The sequence below is a fragment of the Marmota flaviventris genome, chromosome 13 (genome assembly GCF_047511675.1).
Source record: "Marmota flaviventris isolate mMarFla1 chromosome 13, mMarFla1.hap1, whole genome shotgun sequence".
In the NCBI taxonomy this organism is placed as follows: domain Eukaryota; kingdom Metazoa; phylum Chordata; class Mammalia; order Rodentia; family Sciuridae; genus Marmota; species Marmota flaviventris.
Window position 1 is genome coordinate 87,125,561 of NC_092510.1, and position 20,725 is coordinate 87,146,285.

Genomic DNA, 20,725 nt, shown 5'->3' on the forward strand with positions numbered 1-20,725 from the left:
CATTCTGAGTTACAAACAAATATAGACTTCTGAAAAGCCATGTTTTGTAAATGATCCTGCATACTCAGATCATTTCTAATTCTTGCTTTCCCAAAGTACAGTTCATGAAGACCCATCATATTATTCTTTGAATATCTTTGAATAATATATTTACAGACCAAAGTTTTCAAACATGAGACCTATAAGCCTTCCCCAAAAAAGAAAGGCCAAATCCTCTTCAGAATCAACTAGCCCTTTTCATATTTTCTGAAGGTCCTACTCAGGGAAACACTTTCCAATGACTACTTGCTATCTTACCTTGTTCAAAATCATACAAAACAAATCACGTATTGATGGGCACCAGAAAAATCAGCAAAACAAGGAAATTTCTTAATGCTTTCCCAAGCCAAATACCAAGTTCCCAAAGACATTAGAAAATCAAGTTTCCCTTCATTGTCATGCTAGTCCAATGAAATGGGAAGTCACAAGCTTACCTGTGTAAAGGTCGGTGTCTGTGTATTCATCCACTTTCTTGTGCTGCAGAATATAGTCGGAGACCTTGGTCCCAATAGCTGGCTGAACATCCACCCACTCCAAGGAGACCACAGTGCTGGAGGGCTCCACTGTTGGGGACAGCCGCAGCCTACAGGAAATGACAGGAAAGGTTGCTTGTTTTCTAGCCAACATTAGCTGGGGTCCAAGAGTCTGCATGTGTCCAGATGAAGCAAAAGTTTCAGCTTAGATTCAGATCCTCATTCCATCCACCACCAAAACCTTGCACTACCCTGGATAAATTATTTCACTTCTTGAGGTCTCTGTTTTCTCATCCATGAAACAGGGATACAAAGAGCTGCATTTTAAGATCCATGTGGCATTTAACAAATTAATCCATGAATACTGTATTTGCTCAAAGAAAATGGATTATTTTTCCATTTACTTAAACTATATTCTCAGTGATGCTCATTTTCAAATAAATTAGTAGTGACTTCAAACCTGGGAGCTTTCAAACTTTCTGCCATTCCCTTCAATTCCACAATGTCTTAGTCAACTGTCCAATATCCTTAAGTCTCTCAAAAGGAGACTTAGAATTAAAATTCTCTCAAAAAGAGCCTGAATCCTGGAATGAATCCTCTTGTAAAGCAATAAAAAATGACTGAAGATTATAGATGGATTGATCCTTAGAGATAATAAAGTCTATAATTCCCTCATTTCAGAAAATGGGGAAAATAAGGCCCCAAAAAGGGGAAATGACTTGCACAAATTCACACAGCAAGTTGGAGACAGGACCATAAGGTAACCTTGCTCATCTCCAGCCCAGATTCTTTCTTTTTCACACCATCTCACACTATCTCTTCAAGGACTGTCTTGGAATATGATTCTTCTCATCCTGCAGAAGTGCATCATGGGACTCTGCTTCATGTTATGGGCTCCCACCCACTTCGTTGCTTTTCACACAAATTTGTAATCATACTCTTCCAATCAGGATGACCTTCTTCTGCTTCCCCAGGTGAAGTTCCTGTGTCAGGGCCTTCACATACACCATGCCTTTTGCCTAAATGGTGATTCTTGCTACCTGTTAACAGCCAGGTTGACCCCTACTATAATTCAGGCCTCTTCGGAGAGGTTTTCCTGCCTGTTCCTCCTCCCTTCCACTTAAAGTATACCCTCATTACTCTCCCATTACAACTCTTTGTTTTTTCTTATTTAAATTTCTAAATAAATCATATTTTCCTTTGGTATCTGTCTCCTCCACTAAAAATGCTCCCTCCATAAATGTACAGACTGTGCCTCTCTTGTCCATTGATGTGTTTTTTCCCCAGTATCCAGCACAAAGCAGTTATTCAAAATTATATGATGAACAAATTAATAAAATGAAGTTCCTTAGGAGAGGTTCCACATTTTCTTAATCTCAGTAGCCCCAGTGCTCAAAATAGGAACTGACAAAACAGTAGTACTACAAAACAGTCATCAGTGGCCCAGCAAACCTTTGCTGAGTAGCTGAGTGAAGAAAGGAATTATGGTCTAAACAGCTTCATTTACAATAGCACACACTGCCGGGTGTGGTGGTGCATGCCTGTAATCTGACAGACAAGGGAGGCAGAGGCAGGAGGATCACAAGTTTGTGACTGGCCTCAGCAGCTTGGTGAGGTCCTTAGCAACTCAGAAAGACTCTGTCTCAAAACTAAAATAATAAAAATAAAAAGGACTGGGATGTAGCTCAGCAATAAATTGTCCTCAGGTTCCATATCCAATACAAAAAAAAAAAAAAAAGAGAGAGAGAAAAAGAGAAATAACATGCACTTAGATATCAGCATCTACCCCTGTACCATGCCTCCATTCTGCCAAAGGTCCCTTCTTTCCCAAGATCCCTGGAGACTTCAGGGATCTGGTTAGGCACCTGGGAACAGAGCCAAGATATACCAGGCTGTCTAGGTCAGAGTGAGTCCAGGAAAGGAGTGGCCAAAGGAAGAGGGGCCATACATACGTACACCGGCTGCGGAAGGGGGCTGCAGCTGGGGAGCCCACTGGCATCAAAGGCACTGAGGTCACACCTGCACCAGTCATCGATCACGTCCCCTTTCCCTGAGCACCAGTAGGAACTCATCAGTGCACTCTTGAAAGCCTGGAAGAAAGGATGACAGAAGAAATGATAATGACGATGGTGCAGAGACTAAGATCAAGGTGCCCATGGCCGTGATGGCAGCTTCGAGGGATTTGGAGCAGTCTTCCTAGGCACAGGACGCCCTCTTTACTTAAATCTCTAGTATTCTATGACAAGATTCTCCCTGCCTAAGCAATTCCTTATCCAGGGGCCAGAATGATCATGGAGACACCATCCTAACAGGATCCACTGAGAGAACCTTCCCTGATCCTGAAACTCCATCTACATTAACTTATTCCCCCTTCACTGTAACCCCACATGAGAGATACCATGATCATTTCCCACCAGACAAACTGGAACACTGAGGCACATAGAAAGTAAGTAACTTGCTTGAAGTTCACAGCTAATATGGGACAGAGCTTGGATCCTGCAAAGCAGTCTGACTCCAGGACCTGCCCTCTAAAATACCTTGCTCCAGTGCATCCCACCAAAGTCACTGCCTTGCTTCAAGCCCTACAGAAGCCTCCCACAGAACTCAAGATTCAGTGATTCAGTCTCAACTCCTTGTTTTAGCTCCTGATCACCTCCCAAGTCTCCTCTCTCACCACTCTTCTGACCTTTTTTGACACAGTACTATCCACTCTCATGCAACCACTAACATTTCCACCAACAGTGAGTTTCTGTCTAAACAGGAGACAACAAATTGTTTCTATAAAGGGCCACAGAATAAATATGTTCAGCTTATGGCCAGGTGGTCTCTGCCACAGTTACTTAACCCTGCCTTTATAGCCTGACAATGATATAGACAATAATTTAAATAAACAGGCATAGCTGTGTTCCAATTAAATTTTAATTACAAAGATAAGCAAAAGGCCATTTGGGGTCTGATGGCCATGTTTTGCTGACCTTTGTTGTAAATGATGATAAATGTTCTATTTAATTTTGCAATATTCTTCACTGTCTTTTTTTTTTTCATATCCTATCCTCTGCCAAGAATTCCCCTTCTTGCACTCCAACTCACTCTTTTGGTCTCAAATGAAACATCTCATTCTCTGGGAAACCCACCCTGACTTTCTTTCACTAGGTGAGGTGTATTTCCCAGGTATTCATAGGAATACAGAATCTGGGCATCACAGATATTGGCAAAGCAGTGTTTGGCCTCATCATCCTAACAGTGGCATAGCTAGGACAATGAGAGGAAAGTCTTGGCATTGTCCACTGAAAGAAAGAGGACCAAAGCAGGTGAGTGAACCACAGTGCTCAACAGATGGCAGGTGGCTGTTTGGCCACAGAATGCACTAGTCTTTGGATGGCTAGGCGCTGTCTGTCTCTCAAGAGTGTAGTGTGCTATGACCATCACAGCATAGAAAGTACACGCTGTCTAATTACAGATGCTCCTTGGCTTTCCATGAGATTATGGCCTGATAAACCCAACATAGTTGCAAATGCACTTACCATGTCTAACCTACTGAACACCATAGCTTAGCCAGGCCTACCTTAAGCTTCTCAAAACATTTACCTTAGCCTACAGTTGGGCAGAAATATTTTACACAAAGCCTATTTTATAATACAGTGTTGAATATATCATGTGATTCATTGAATCCTAAACTCAGAATTTGTGACAGCTCTCGTTAAAGCTCTCATTAAAGAATTCCAGCGAACATGGATCTCCTTGCCAGGTGTGTGTTTTGCCAGTTCTTTGTACTTTCTTTCATTTTCTTCTGTATTTTTCACTTTTTGTGTCTTTTTTCAATGAAAGTTGTATTCTATCTATCGCTGAGGACACCTGATAACCGAGATGTCACTTTTTCCATCTTGCATTAATTAGGAGACTGAAGTGCAGAATGTTTGTCTAATGTGGTCTGGGGTCTCCCTTCATAACTACCCAGGATGCAGATCAAGAAGTACAATGCATGAATCAAGAATGTTATTGTATAACTCTCCATCACATTTCTCCCAGAGGTTTTGACAAGAAGACTCCAAGTATTCATACCACATGTTCTTACACATATCTTCTCCTGGGGATTATCTAATTTCACCTGAGAAAAGTATAGAACCCACAGAAATGAAAAAGAGTTACAGAAAATCTAATGACCATGTGGCACCCAGTTAGGCAGTTCAAAGTACTTTAAGTGAATTAAAAAAATATAATCTTCGTAACAGTCCTGAGAGACAAATATGAGCCTCGTTTACAGATGAGGAAAATAGGAATCAGAGTAGTGAAGCAATTTTCCCAAGATCACACAGCAAGAAAATGGTGGAAGCATCATACCAGACAAGATCTCTGTTTTTCCCAAGTACAGGTCTTTTCCATTCAACCATTCAGAGCACTGGGATTAAGTCAAGTAGGGTGGCCAGATTCAGTAAATAAAAAATATAGGGTACTCAATTAAATTCAAACTTTAGACATTTATTTTTGGTATAAGCATATTCCCTGAAATGTTTGCATATAAAGTGTCTGAGACAGAGTTAAACACACAATAAGAACTCTGTTCCTACTATGTGCCAGAATCTATGCTGGGAACAAAGTCCCTTCTCCTACCAGTACCAGAGGGAGATAGTCTCTTGAGGACAGAAACCAGATGGTATGGCATGAGGTTATGCTGAATGTCGGACATTTTCTCCCTCATTTGTAGGTTCCCCCTTAGTGAAACGAATGTGTATAACTGTGCAGAGCTTAAGATTCAGCAACATCTCCAGCCGGTGCTAAGGTCTTAATTACCATAATGGTGAAATCCAGGAAAAGTGACACAGATGGTAAGATTGCATTGGACTCCAGCAATGGAGAGAGAACATCCTGTCTTGTGTGTGTATGTGTTTTTGTTTTTGCGTATGTGTGTGTATGTGTGTGTGTGCGCGCGCGCACATGTTGTATGTGGTTTTTGTAATCAATAGGCACTTGGGCTTGTGGAAAACAAAACAAAACAGGAAATCTCTCTGGACTTTGTGAATTTCACCATCCAGGCAGCTCTTGGGAAGAAATCCTGCCTGTGAGTCTCCACTGGCTCTTTCCCAGAACCCTGAGGAACAGAATGGGGACTGGTGCAATGGCCAGGCAAACCCTGGATAGAGCACAAACACGCTCTGATAAAAGGCTGACATCAAACAGGGAGCCCTTGCAAAGCTGCAGAAGCCAGCATTGTGTCAGTGCAGGATCACTCTTTCCTTACGTCTCAGCCCTTGCAACACTCTATCCACAGTCCAATTAGATCCCAAGGGAGGAGAATCGTAAAATGTTCCAGCTTCACAAGATTGTCTGCAAATCATCTAATCTATCCACTTACAGATGCAGATACAGTGGTCCAGAGAGGCTAGCTGGCTGGTTCAAGGTGATAGTCACTTTGTGATGAAACTACTCTATTCCTCCAGTTAATGCTCAAAATCACCCTCTAAGGTGGGTTTCCTATCCCAGTTTACACATCAACACGAAGAAAGGAGGAACTTAATGAAAATCCATTGGAATCCTTGCACCACTGACCTTCTAGGACACAGTTAAATGCTAAAATTTCACCCCAAAAATACTTTTTCAGCTGCTCAGCTTTGAGTCATGTACTTGTGTGTGTGTGCGTGCGTGCGTGTGTGTGTGTGTTTTCTCAGAGGAAAACAGAACCTTTCACTGGGGACATTATTGACTCCTGGCTTATGAGGAAGTAGAGGGACCTAAAAAATAAATCTACTATAATACAAGGGCTCCGTTTGCACGGTCATTGGTTTTCATAACAAAGGTTTACATTTCCAGAACTTGTAAATGCTTCCAACTTCTAGCTAATTAGTTAGCAAACCAAGTTGGTCAGGAGGAGAAAACAGCCACAAAAATGTTAAGCAATCAAAATAAAGTAGGATTTATTCCTGACTCTATTGTTACTTTCCTATTTGAACTTGCACAAGTGATTCTTCTTTCTTTCTGAGCCTTAATTTCCCCATTCTGCAAAATGAAGGGGCAGAAGATATATTTTTGAAGGTTTAAAAAGTTCAATAAACATTCATTGAACTTCTTACTCCTGCCCATGTGCTGTCTAAAAGTAAAGAAAGGGAATGAACAAGACCCAGTGGCTAACTTCAAAGCACTCATGGTTTAATGGTAAAGACACACAAAGAATTAAAATTACTATGGTTTGAATGCTATGAAGAAATACACACGAGAGACTGTGGGAATACAAAGGAAGGGGCCCCTCCAGCTCTAAAAATTATGACAAAGTCTTAGGAATCTTAAACTTTAAACATCCTGTATTTGATTAAGATATTTGGGGCCGTCTACACAGGACATCACTAAGCCCGTGAATTAAATCCCATACTCCATACTTCCAATGACTGTATTTTTTTACATTAAAAATGAGTCTCATGTGCTGACACCAAGTCCGTTATTTTTGATATTGAGATGGATATGATCTGCAAGACTCCAAAAAGATGCCCTGAAGTGCTCACTTTAAGCCTCATGGACTTTGTTATCTCCACAGTACTAATAAGCTTGGTCATATGGCAGCCTGACCCATACCAAATAAGGAAGGGAAAGGCTTTCTAAAGACAAAATAATCTATTATCTTTTGATCCTCTGGCTCCATTCCAGGGCCCAACACAGTACCTAACATGAAACATAAAGTCAGTCAATATTTGTTGAATTGAATTAAAAGTTCATATAGAATGCTGAATGAAACAAACCAATTTATAAATGCCCAAAGCTAAGACAATGTGTATATGTGGGTATCTCTGTGATGCTCTTGTTCCCCAAGACTATTTGTATCATCCATATTAATTTGGTGCCGTCAGTCAAAAATTGAAGGTTATCTCAGCTCCTCCTTCCTTCTCAAAACCAAACTTCCTTCCCTGAAACCCCTGCTATCTCTAGTGAAAGTTAGTAATGCTTTTTCTACAGGAAATGTCCATCCCTCTAGACTGGACTTCCTGCTCCAATATTACCAACTCCAGAACATCTTTTCACAGCTTCCTAAATATCTGCTTCTTCCACCCTCTTCTTTGAACTTCTTCAAACTTTCCACTACTTTCCTCATTTGGTATTTCTTCTCCCATCTGATCCCCACTGCTCCACTCTAAGATCCAGAATACTCCAACTTCTTAAACTAGTGCACTAACTTTTTCTTACCCACATGCATTTTTTTTCCTGCTGTGCCTTTGGTCCAAAGTACTGTACTCCCACTTCTTCCTCCTTGCTGAACTCCAGGAAATATTCCCTGCCACCAGGACCTTGCTATACCTTGAGAGATTTTTTTTTTCTCTCCCTGGTTTCTCCTTTCACTCAATTTTTGCATCTTACACATTCCCTTGCAATTTTCTTGTTTGTGTCCTTCTCACTTATCAGACAGTGAACTCTTCTAGGTCAAGGTCAGATATATGAATCATCTCTGTGAACACATAATAGGTTCCAAAAATAGGTGTTAAACTTCATAGATGTGGAACAGGATGCTGTGACAGAGATTAAGCTTGTATTTTTATTGCTGTTGTACTCTTCTAGCAAGAGATGACAGAACCGTAATTGGTCACCATAAAAAGACCAAATTATATTGAAGGCATTGAAATGTGGTAGGGTGAATAATGAAAGTAGAATTCCTTTTGGAGACAACTGAGATTACTGCCTGGAGGAGTGTGGGTTGACAGCTTTTTTCCCAGGAAATGAATGAAGGTATAAAATAAGAAAGCTTCTATAGTCCTGAAGAGAGATGGGAGGTTGATGTCCCTGACTTGTAGGAAAACTAATTGCTGAGCCCATATTGACAATATGTTTAGTAGATCAGGAAAGTGAGGACTGCTGAACATAAGAAGTATTGAAGAGGAATCCTAGGAGAATCTGCACAAAAGCATAAATACATGCTTCTAGCCACCCTGTAACTCTGGAATAGGATCTCCCCAGGTCATGTGCAATTGAAGTATCAACATACCCTCTCATAGTGGCTGCAGGAGATTTCAATCATTCATTTCTCTGGTAGATATAGGGGATAAGAGAAAAAAGCTAGGAACAGAATAAAACATGTCCATGTCCTCTGGTATTGAGGAGATTAATTGGTCATCCTGTTAAAAATCAATGACTGAATAATTAAGTAGCATGTGTAAAAACACACTGAGAAGAGTGAGTAGTGTTATTTAAACTTTAGTCTTCTTATTTCCAAACAAAGCAAGAAAGTAGGTATGGTGAGTGACCTCAATGATTATTTAAAGGAGGTTGCAACTAATGATTATATAAAGGAGTACTGAACAAAAGGAAATAGAAACTTTCAACTACATACATGTCTAGAGGAGCTTTGGTGGGTATACAGGCATTTTCATAGACATAGATCTCATAATGCCGTAGCTCATCATTATACATTTGTCAAAATTCATAGAATGTACAGTGCCAAGAGAACTCTAAAATTAATCATGGATTTTGAATGGTAATGTTATATCAACACTGGTTTATCAACTATCAAAAATGCACTACTCTGGGGGGATACTGAAAGAGGGTGAGGCTGTGGGTATACATGGGTAAGGCACATATTGAGTAAGGCATATATTGAGATTTTCTATACTCTCTGCTCAATTGTGCTGGGAAAATCAAACCGTTGTTTTTTTTTTTTTTAATTTTTTATTGTTGGTTGTTCAAAACATTACAAATTTCTTGATATATCATATTTCACACTTTGATTCAAGTGGGTTATGAACTCCCATTTTTACCCCATATACAGATTGCAGAATTACATCAGTTACACATCCATTGATTTACATATTGCCATACTAGTGTCTGTTGTGTTCTGCTGCCTTTCCTATCCTCTACTATCCCCCTCCCCTCCCCTCCCCTCTTCTCTCTCTACCTCCTCTACTGTCATTCATTTCTCCCCCTTGTATTATTTTTCCCTTTCCCCTCACTTCCTCTTGTATGTACTTTTGTATAACCCTGAGGGTCTCCTTCCATTTCCATGCAATTTCCCTTCTCTCTCCCTTTCCCTCCCACCTCTCATCCCTGTTTAATGTTAATCTTCTTCTCATGCTCTTCGTCCCTACTCTGTTCTTAGTTACTCTCCTTATATCAAAGAAGACATTTGGCATTTGTTTTTTAGGGATTGGCTAGCTTCACTTAGCATAATCTGCTCTAATGCCATCCATTTCCCTGCAAATTCTATGATTTTGTCATTTTTTAATGCAGAGTAATACTCCATTGTGTATAAATGCCACATTTTTTTTATCCATTCGTCTATTGAAGGGCATCTAGGTTGGTTCCACCATCTTGCTATTGTGAATTGTGCTGCTATGAACATCGATGTAGCAGTGTCCCTGTAGCATGCTCTTTTTAGGTCTTTAGGGAATAGACCGAGAAGGGGAATAGCTGGGTCAAATGGTGGCTCCATTCCCAGCTTTCCAAGAAATCTCCATACTGCTTTCCAAATTGGCTGCACCAATTTGCAGTCCCACCAGCAATGTACAAGTGTACCCTTTTCCCCACATCCTCGCCAGCACTTGTTGTTGTTTGACTTCATAATGGCTGCCAATCTTACTGGAGTGAGATGGTATCTTAGGGTGGTTTTGATTTGCATTTCTCTGACAGCTAGAGATGGTGAGCATTTTTTCATGTACTTGTTGATTGACTGTATGTCCTCCTCTGAGAAGTGTCTGTTCAGGTCCTTGGCCCATTTGTTGATTGGGTTGTTTGTTCTCTTATTGTCTAATTTTTTGAGTTCTTTGTATACTCTGGATATTAGGGCTCTATCTGAAGTGTGAGGAGTAAAGATTTGTTCCCAGGGTGTAGGCTCCCTATTTACCTCTCTTATTGTTTCTTTTGCTGAGAAAAAACTTTTTAGTTTGAGTAAGTCCCATTTGTTGATTCTAGTTATTAACTTTTGTGCTATGGGTGTCCTATTGAGGAATTTGGAGCCCGACCCCACCAAATGTAAATCGTAGCCAACTTTTTCTTCTATCAGACGGCGTGTCTCTGATTTGATATCAAGCTCCTTGATCCATTTTGAATTAACTTTTGTGCATGGCGAGAGAAAGGGATTCAGTTTCATTTTGTTGCATATGGATTTCCAGTTTTCCCAGCACCATTTGTTGAAGATGCTATCCTTCCTCCATTGCATGCTTTTAGCCCCTTTATCAAATATAAGATAGTTGTAGTTTTGTGGATTGGTTTCTGTGTCCTCTATTCTGTACCATTGGTCCACCTACCTGTTTTGGTACCAGTACCATGCTGTTTTTGTTACTATTGCTCTGTAGTATAGTTTGAAGTCTGGTATCGCTATACCGCCTGATTCACACTTCCTGCTTAGCATTATTTTTGCTATTCTGGGTCTTTTATTTTTCCATATGAATTTCATGATTGCTTTCTCTATTTCTACAAGAAATGCCGTTGGGATTTTGATTGGCATTGCATTAAACCTATAGAGAACTTTTGGTAATATCGCCATTTTGATGATGTTAGTTCTGCCTATCCATGAACAGGGTATATTTTTCCATCTTCTAAGATCTTCTTCTATTTCTCTCTTTAGGGTTCTGTAGTTTTCATTGTATAAGTCTTTCACCTCTTTTGTTAGGTTGATTCCCAAGTATTTTATTTTTTTTGAAGATATTGTGAATGGAGTGGTTGTCCTCATTTCCATTTCAGAGGATTTGTCGCTGATATACAGGAATGCCTTTGATTTATGCATGTTGATTTTATATCCTGTCAAACCGTTTTTTAAAAAGTCAATTTTATGTCCTGCCAGGTAACATCTGCTCTATAGAAGAGTTCACATATGCTGTGGATGGTTTTACAAAGGAAGGAGTGAAATGAAGAGAATAGACAACTATTAATCCTTTCCTAATATAGGTCTATTGCTTCTCAACCTTTTGGTTAAGATGAAATGTAGCGTCTAGTTCTAAACCTGTCGTAGGGCATCTGCCTACTAGTTTCTGGAAGCCTCTCAACAACCTGAGGATAAAGCAGCTCTCAACAACCCCAGTGAATCTTAAGACAGAACCAAATAAATGGTCCTAGAAGATACTGGGCCCAGATCACCTACAGCAAAGGGTCTACTTGAGACACAGCTCCAAATCCCAATCTTTACCCCTGGCCTCCTTCAACCCATCTCTTAGTTTCAGTCTCAGTTCCCCCTTTCAGTGAAGAAATACCAACTGGCAAAGACCCATTTCCTACATAAGAAATGTGCAACTCAATCTAAGGCTCTATAAATCACAGAAACGACACCTAATTTCCGCTGTCAGGATAAACTTCACTCTTCAAGCCATTCTCCCCTGAATGATGAGAGCCCAACAGAACAGCTCCTTAATCTAGGTGACAGAATAAGGCATTTAGAGCCAGCCAAATCCCCTTCCTGCAACACTTACCTCTGCTAATGAAAAAATATTAGAGAAATAAATATACATCCCACTGAGACACCTACATGGGGCTCTGTCAGCTGTCTGTTTCTCAAGATGTACAGAGGAAGATGATAGGGTAGGTTAAATGATCCTCAGGCAAGAAGCTGTTTTTCTTGTCAATTATTCCCATATTTCAGCTCTCATCATCTCATGTAGAGGATGAAGTATGAGGTTTTAAAGCATTAAAAATAACACTGTGCATTTTTTAAACATTTTTATATGCTAGACATAGAGTTCAGTGTTTGACATATATGGTTTCATTTAATTTGCACAGCCACACCATGAATTGGGTACTCCTACTGTTCCCATTATGTAGGGGGTATGACTGAAGACCCAGGGAACTTGAGGCCCTCTTTATCAGATAGTCTGTATTTAGTAGGGTTAAATTTAAACTCATGTTTCACAAATTCCAAAGTCTAAACATTTAACCCTCTGTTAAGTTGTTGGTTAGGTTGAATTGTCTCCTGGCAACTCTTTTTTTTTTTTTGGTACCAGGGATTAAATCCAGGGGTGCTTAACCACTGAGCAATATCCCCAATCTTTTTTTTTTTTCTTGTTTCATTTAAAGACAGCATCTTACTAAGTTGCATAAGTCCTCACTAAGTTACTGAGGCTGCCTTTGAACTCGCGATCTTCCTGCCTCAGCCTCTGAAGCCTCTGAATAAGAAGACTAAAGTTTAATTCATGTGTGAACCACTGTACCTGGACTCTATGCAACCCTTAAAATGTTGAAATTTAAAAAGTTTGAGGCTCCTCCAATTGGGTAACTTGATGAATGTCACAAATCCAGAATGATTTGGAATTAAGATTCAAACTCATCTTGTTCAGAACACGATCTTCTTCTGTGTCTAGTCTTCTTTCCTAAATATTGAGGAAAGGTGGTAATTGAGAGGCATCACTTATTCTCAGGAGGGGATGGTATGATTGGTATGGTTAGCTTTGCTCTGAGAACTCCCAAGTCTTTATTGGCCAGAACAATATTCCAAAACATGTTTCCAGGAATCTCTTAGTTCATTGAGACATTAATTGACTTTGAGTTAAATGAAATTGGAGTGGAGGGTGGAGGTTATTTCTGTGATCAGATATAGTTGGGAAAGACTACATTAAACAAAACTGCACAGATTATTCTACGTAAAACTTGAAAGCTGCTAACATGTTAGCAGTCAGTGGCAAGTCCTGAGAAGGTAAGGTGTAAAATGCAGCATTTGACAAACACACTTGTCTAAGGAGCTTTTTGACTTTGATGTGGTTCTGATGACATCTGGGAGTGTGGAATTCTTCTTCAAGTTCTGCAAGTCTAGCTTCTAGGCCTACACAAAACCCTCTATCAGCCAGGAGCTGACCAAGAAAGAGAGCTCATCCCAGTTCTGTCAGCAAATATTCAACCTTGGCCAAGTCAGTCTTCTCTGGCCCTCAAATACCTTGCATATACAAAAACAGTACTAAACACTCTTCTTTCTGGGGGCTTTACCTTCTGGTATCACCATGAGTGTATGAACCATGTGAAGCTATGGCTTCCAAACTAGAGCCTGGGCTGCCTTGATTATGTGAGCCCACCATGATTATGGTCACAGATTCTGCCACATCCTACTCAACTACTATAAATCATTTGGAGGCCTTTGTGCTGAAGTCAGGTCCCCAAGTCTTTGGCCTTTATTTATTTATCCCTCCACCTTCACTTCTTCCCACTGCCCATTTAGCATTCTATGCACCAGGCAGCAGCTTCTCACTTCTGCTAGATTTTTAGTGCTATTTCCTCTCCTTGGAACACCTTTCCCTCCCTCTGATAAATTTCTTCCATCATTAATCCATCAAGTCTCAGTTTAAAGACCACCTCTTCTGGGTAGCAGTCTCTGACTTCCTAAAGCTGAAGCAGACACTTCCAGTTGTGATGCACCTTCTTCTATCTCTTCCTATAACAAAATTTATTGTACTGTGTTATACTTCCTCGTCTATTTAATTGCTTATCCATCTTTCCTAATAGACTGTGTACATGCTGAGTTTGGGGGCCCTGTTTTATTTACTATTAATTCTCTCATGTTTAATATAGTACCAGAGCTCAGTTGTTAATTAACCAATTGGTCTATCATAAATTAACTAATATCAAGAATCCTAATCCTTTATATCTCTCCCTATCACTTTCTCTTAGCTTGGAAAACTTCTCTGTCCAGCTTTGGGATAATTCTGTGCTCTTAATTTCTGCCTCATTCCTATGGATACCTCCTTCCCTCCTGCGAAGAGCCAGGAATTCTGAGATAACGTTCTTGGCTTAAAAATCTTCCATACTCTCCAAAAGAATATGGAAGCATTTTCAAACTTTTTGTTATAAAATACCTTGAATAACAAGATACAAATGGAAAATTTCTCTAAACACATTTTTGTCTTAAATAATTATGCAAATTATACATTTTACTCTATAATAGATGGATTTTTAAATATAAACAACTTTTTTTCCCCCCACAAAATAACTTTCATGGAAAAGTCCCTGGGCCTTATCTCATTAATGACATGGAGTGCCTGCTAGTAATTCAGATTCCCAGGCTGAACTCACCCTCTAAATCACAATCTTAGGAGAGATATTTCAGGATCTGTGATTTCGTAAATTCCTAGGAGATTCTTATATAATAAATATTAAGTTCAAGAATCTCTTATCTTTTTTATCCTATGGCTTTGGTTATAGATAGGTTGGTTTGTAATAGTGTATCACCCCGGGCTTGGACACTACAGTTTAAAAATTTAAAAACCTACAGGATATTAATAGCTACTTCCCAGGTATCAGAATATATAGTTTGTGGTTAAATCTGAACTAAATATCCCAATTGCTTTGAACAAGGCTAGTTGGACCACAGCTAATTAACTGATATAAACTAGGCCAATCATAAATTTTCTTGGTAATTTAGATTTACTTGCTCTTTGGTCTTTCTGAGGATTTGAATTGTATTATATATAAAACTGGACTTGGCTAGGCTAGGCATGATGTGTTTATCTATGTACCTGGAAGCCAGAAAAGATAAAGGGAGCATAGAATGGAAAAAAAGGAGAGAAAGTGAGAGAAGGGGGTGGGTGGGAGGAGAATGAACACAAGGCAGCCCAAGCACAGAGAGAAACAGTCTCCAGGATTATTGCTGAGAATGTAGTTTGTGTTCTCTCCTTGAGTTACATGAGAAATTATTACTTTATCATTGTAACATTTTTTGCTTAGAAAGTTGCAATGAGTTTCTGTTGTTTAGCATTAGAAGAGCTTTGATAAGTCTAAATAGTAGGCTTCTTATCTTGACACAGGGCCCTTCACAGTGATACCAATCTCCATAGCTTTATGACCCACCACCATAATCTGTCCTCATTCTGCTTACCCGATATGTTGAACCACCACTAGTCCTGGACCAGGCAGGTGACAAAATTTTATGCCACTGCCACTGTGTCTTCATACATGAATTCTCTTAGTCTGTGTTATGTTTCCTCTATCCTACTTCCAATCAAATTAAACTCATTCTTTAAGATTCACCACAACTATAATCTCCAGAAACCCTTCCCTGATTTCACGGAAGAATTGAAGACCCCCATTCACACTGGACAACACATTTGTTAGTGACCTCACAACATTTTCTTGAATTGTCTGTCTTCCCTTTCCCATGGAGTCTGAGTTCTTTACCTTACTGTATCAGAAATTCTTTATACAAAGCATAATCCAAGGTAGGTGCTCAATAATTGCTTCTTGTATGAAAAGTATTGAATGGATGGATGGTAAAATCTGAGGAACAGATTATGCGATCCTAATAGACTGACTCAGTCATCAGAGCAATAGATTGTGCTTACTTTGTTCTAAACTATCTCCAGACCATTTGTCCTGCCTGTCACTGAACTGATAGCAATTGTGAAAGTGATGAATAGCAGACCAATTATGAGCAATAGGAAACATCAGTTATAACTCCAGGGAGAAGATGCAGCCATATCAGTAGCCTCATCCATCTAACTGTGAGTCATCTTCCCAAGGCATCTTGCCCTGTGACCTTGAATTGCCAAGGGCTTCTTAGCTTTGGACAAATCCAAGTTCTTCACAGGATGGCTCCTCCTCCCAGTCTGTCCCCTAAAAGGCGTTGCTCCTGGCTATTCACTCCTGGAAGGGAAAAACTGGATAGAACCCATGAATTTTCCCAAAGGGAAGTCCTTAGCCAAAGATCCCAACTCCACCCAATAGACAAGACCTGTCTTCTAAGGCCTGCTCTCCTTTGACAGATAGTAACTCCTGTCCCTTGTGGTGAGAACATCTGGAGATGAGAGGCGGATGGAAAGGTTTCATGTGGAGGATTTGTCCAAAACTGTGGAGTGTACGTTGCTAAATGCTAGCTTAAGTTAATGGCAAGTTCCTGAGTGAAGAACTAGACAATTTCCCTTCTGTGGTCTTGGTGATCTCATTTTTCCAGTAATGTTCATGTTCCCTTAGGAAGCATCAGAGGGAAGAAGCCTCTCTGGCTGATGGGGCTTCCATGGATGAGGTTTTGAATGGAGGCAGGAGAGACTACTGGGAGGATAGGAGAGGGTGTGCTTAGCCTAGATCTGTACTGAACTTGCCTTGGGCTTTGAAAGGGAAACTTGAAAATGTGGCTGGGGAAATTATGCAAGGGAGGTTCATCAGAATCTTTCCATCATGGAAAATTGAGCTCTGAGAAGTCTAAATCACTTAACCCAGAACAAGATGCTAAACATGCTAGAGGACCAGCAGAATACAGAGGTTAAGAGTGCAGCATTGGAACAAGACCCTAGGTGCAAACCCTAGTGTTATCACTATGCCACAAGTTAATTGTAGAGACTTCAGTTCTCTAAATGTTGAAGTACTTCACTTGCTGCATGTTAAATGGGAATATATTAATATCTACCTCAATAAGAACTGCTAGAAGTATCATTTGTAAAGTGCCTAAAATAACGTCAAATATATTCACATATCCACACACATGCATATATTTGATAATTAAATGAGTATCAACTAAGCCCTAAATGTGAATATTCTCTAGATGAAAGTAAATTAATAAATATATAACAATAAAAAGTAGTTAGGCATGTTTATTTATGTAAAAAGAGGGTCTAAACAAATCTACCCTCGCCTAGAATTATTGTATTCTTTTTAATATTTTCTATTTGGGGAAAAAAACTGTCACAGTAATCAACTCTCTGAGATACTATTTGCCTTTGGGGAAGTGTGACTTTCTTTGTCTCTGTGAACTGATTATCCATTTGTTTCTCAAATTGGTATATACCTGAAGGCAAGACAACTACTATTTATCTTATACCCACTCCATATTGGATACTTTAATCAGAAACAAGAGCAGAAGACAGGCGGACAAAAAGGAAAAGAAAATGAGGGGGAAGGTAATGAGAGAAAAGGAAGAGGAAAGAAATCATAATTAATATTTATCAAGTTTTAAATTATATACGGCATTGCTAAATGCTTTACATACATAATTTGCTTGAATAACAACTCTAGTGTTAAAGGGCATCATGATTCCCCTGGAGAGCCTGAGCAACTAAGTTATATCCCCCATAGTATGTAGTCAGATGAGAACTTAAATCTCCATCCATCTGAGTTTTGTACATCCCCTCATGTAAAATCTAGAAGAACCCTATGAAGCAGGTCCTCTTGTTATTTCTATATTCCAGATAAGAAAAGAGAGCTCTAGGGCTGGGTTGTGGCTCAGTAGTACAGCGCTCCCCTAGCACATGTGAGACACTGGGTTTGATCCTCAGCACCACATAAAAATAAATAAAATAAATAAAGGTATTGTGCCCAGCTACAACTAAAATAAAGAAAGAAAGAAAGAAGTATATGTGTGTGTGTGTGTGTGTGTATATATATTTTTTTTAAAATATATATACATTTTAAATATATATATACATTTTTAAATATATATATTTTTTTTAAAAAAAAGAGAGCTCTAATAGACTGTTGCATCCAATAAGTAAGCATGAAATTAGAATTCACACCTAGATTTGGTTGATTACAAAACCAAGATCTTATCTATGAAATCTCACTAAATCCCCCCAAATTATTTCTACCTTGAATATAACTAATACCCTCAATAAATAAAAAAGTAAATAAACTAATCTATAGTTGTACCTATGTCTATTTATCTATATACATCTATCTTCTGCTCCATTCAAAATGGGTATCTGCACATTTGAGATATAAGAACTAGGGAAACATTGTGGAGGAATGAGAAGAGCCCTACTAACATGTACCCCGACTCCCAAGAAGCCACCATGCTTCCATTTAGCGATGCTCCCTCTGATGTTTTTAAGAGAACTGATAACTATCTCCACCAATAAAAGATTTAGCTGGAGAGCAAGCTAAAGCTGAAGGAACCAAGTTCAAGCTCTTCTGAGAGTAGATATATGCTACCTTAAAAAGGGTTAACAAGAGGGGTTTGAATGGCCTTAACAGAAGTTCTTCATTGAGTTTTTGGTTAAAAACTTCAATTAGATGTTGCAATAGAATCTAGCTTCCAAGGGGCTGAAAAGTGACTAAAAGGTGAGAATAAGTTTTACCAACAAGGGAAGATGAAAAAGATCATAGTGGCAGGAGGGGCTCTAGAATCTAAGAAATGCTGTATGATGACAGAAGAGGCTTTTCAAAATGTGGGGAAAGGAGCCAATGCTGATGGAAGCTTTATTATTTACATGCTGAGACCAAGGCCTTAGAACCAGAAAAACAGAGGTTTATGTACTAGCTGCATAACCCACAGGCTGCAAGACATTCCTTCTCCTGAGTTTTAGTCTCCTTTAGCCAAAAAGAAAGAAAAAAGTTGTGCTTTGAATACTTACTACATGCACAACAATCAAGATAAAAGCTATTATGACCAAAGACAAATTCAAAAGTCTGAAAGCTTAGGTTCTATTCTTAACTCTATAGGCAACTAAAGCAGTCTCTGTGTGTTCTAGTTTCTCTCTCAATATATCATATGTATGAATTAAGAAGGACTTAAATATACTAAAGTTATTTCAGGGGCTATAATCAGGATGATTGAGATAAGACCGAGTCTACTAGTATTGTAACCCAAACTCCTGTTGAAAGTTAAATACCAATGCAATTAACTTTCAGGAAGTGATTATAAGGGCTCTGCCCTCATGAGTGGGATTAATACCTTCCCTAAAGGGTTTGACCTGGAAGGGAATACTCTCTCACTCTTTCATCTTTTCTACCATGTAAGGATACAGTGTTCCCCTCCAGATGTTACAGAAACAGCACTTACAAGACACCAATCCTGCTGGCGCCTTGATCTTGGATTTCCCAGCCTCAAGGACCATAAGAAAATCAATTTGTTTTCTTTATAAATTGTCCAGTCTCAGGCATTTTGGTACAGCAGTGTAAACAGACTAAGACAGAACCTAAATGAAGACTTAGACTCGTGTGATGAAAAACTGTTCAGGGAACCAGGAATGGTCAGCAGGTGAGAAGTCCTACTGAGACCTAAAATGACTTCCCATATCTGAAAGCCTGTCATTTAGAACCAGGAAATAAGACTATCTTCTATTGAGCTTCTTTTTATGTCAAAGATTATTACTAAGCATCCTACATGGATTATCTGAGTTAATTTTCAAAACAATTCTACAGCTGTCTGTTCAGTCTACAGTCCTCCGCTCTACCAGCTGAGCTATCGAAGGGTGCACTCAAAACAATTCTATAAGCAGACATTACTAGTGAAAAAACAAAAACTTAAAACAGAGAAGTGTGCAAAAATACCCAAAGGCACACAAATTTTGTGGCCAAGCTGATATTTGAATCCTAATTTCTCTGATTCCAGAACACATGCTTTGCCTAGTAAGTCAATAGCTAAGACTTGCTCATTAAAGTGTTGATGGATGGGACTAGAAAAAGAAAGAGAAGAAAATGTATAGGAAAATATTTTGACTCAACATTACCGTCCTCTTAATTAGGGAAGAAGCTGCTTAGGGTCATGGAGCAAGTCATTCCTATGAATATTCAAACACACGCCCTTATAGAGTAGAAAAGGATCAAACCACAGGTAAGGGTATCACTTCTATGCTTTCCTTCCTTATGGACATGTATGTGATCATAAAATAATTAAATGTAGAGATAGAGGAGAAAGTAGAGTAAGAAGAAGCAAAGAAAGAAGAAAAGTCAATTAAGCGTTTGTCTAAGCATATACTATGCTCCAGGCATGCAACTGATCATGGTATCACCCAACTCATTTAATACAATAAGCTTAGAAATTAGGATATATTATTACCAACCTTATATCACATCTGAGAGAATTAAGGCTCAGAGTCCGTTGCCAAAAGTCACATTGGAAAACGAATAACCAGGACTTGACAGATTTGACCAGCATCAGACAGAAAGAAACTCTTAACTACTAGAGGAGAAAGCATATAAGTTCTTCTATATGATCATTTTGGTCTACAGGCCTATTAATTCTGGCTGTGCTGATTGTCAAGAAATGATAATAATCATAATCAAGTCCGGTAAAACTTTTAGGCCTAGCGTGGTATGTGGTGGCGTCTGCTCATAATCCCAGTGGGTCAGGAGGCTGAGACAGGAGAATCACCAATTCAAAGTGAGGCACTAAGCAACTCAGTGAGACTGTCTCTAAATAAAATACAAAATAGGGCTAGGGATGTGGCTCAGTGGTTGAGTACCCCTTAGTTCAATCCCCATTGCCAAAAACAAACAAACAAACAACAACAACAAAACCTTCTAGGCCTAACTACCAAGTTGCAAGAAATACAGAGCCAGAAGATCATGCTAAATCACACAATGGGGATTCAATCGCAATGAAAAGAATCCAGGCTCTT

The 20,725-nt window shown here is 39.2% G+C and overlaps 1 protein-coding gene across 5 annotated transcripts in view; it reads right to left on the minus strand.

Annotated features, from left to right (window-relative positions):
* Positions 1-20,725, minus strand: part of Astn2 (astrotactin 2) — an 839,030-nt gene that overhangs the window by 141,889 nt on the left and 676,416 nt on the right. For all 5 annotated transcript variants that reach the window (XM_071600873.1, XM_071600872.1, XM_071600871.1 and 2 more), the window contains 2 exons: positions 2,469-2,602; positions 474-622 (listed from right to left, as the gene is read on the minus strand). In XM_071600873.1, the coding sequence (XP_071456974.1) occupies positions 474-622; positions 2,469-2,602 (283 nt within the window). The remainder of the gene's footprint in view (positions 1-473; positions 623-2,468; positions 2,603-20,725) is intronic.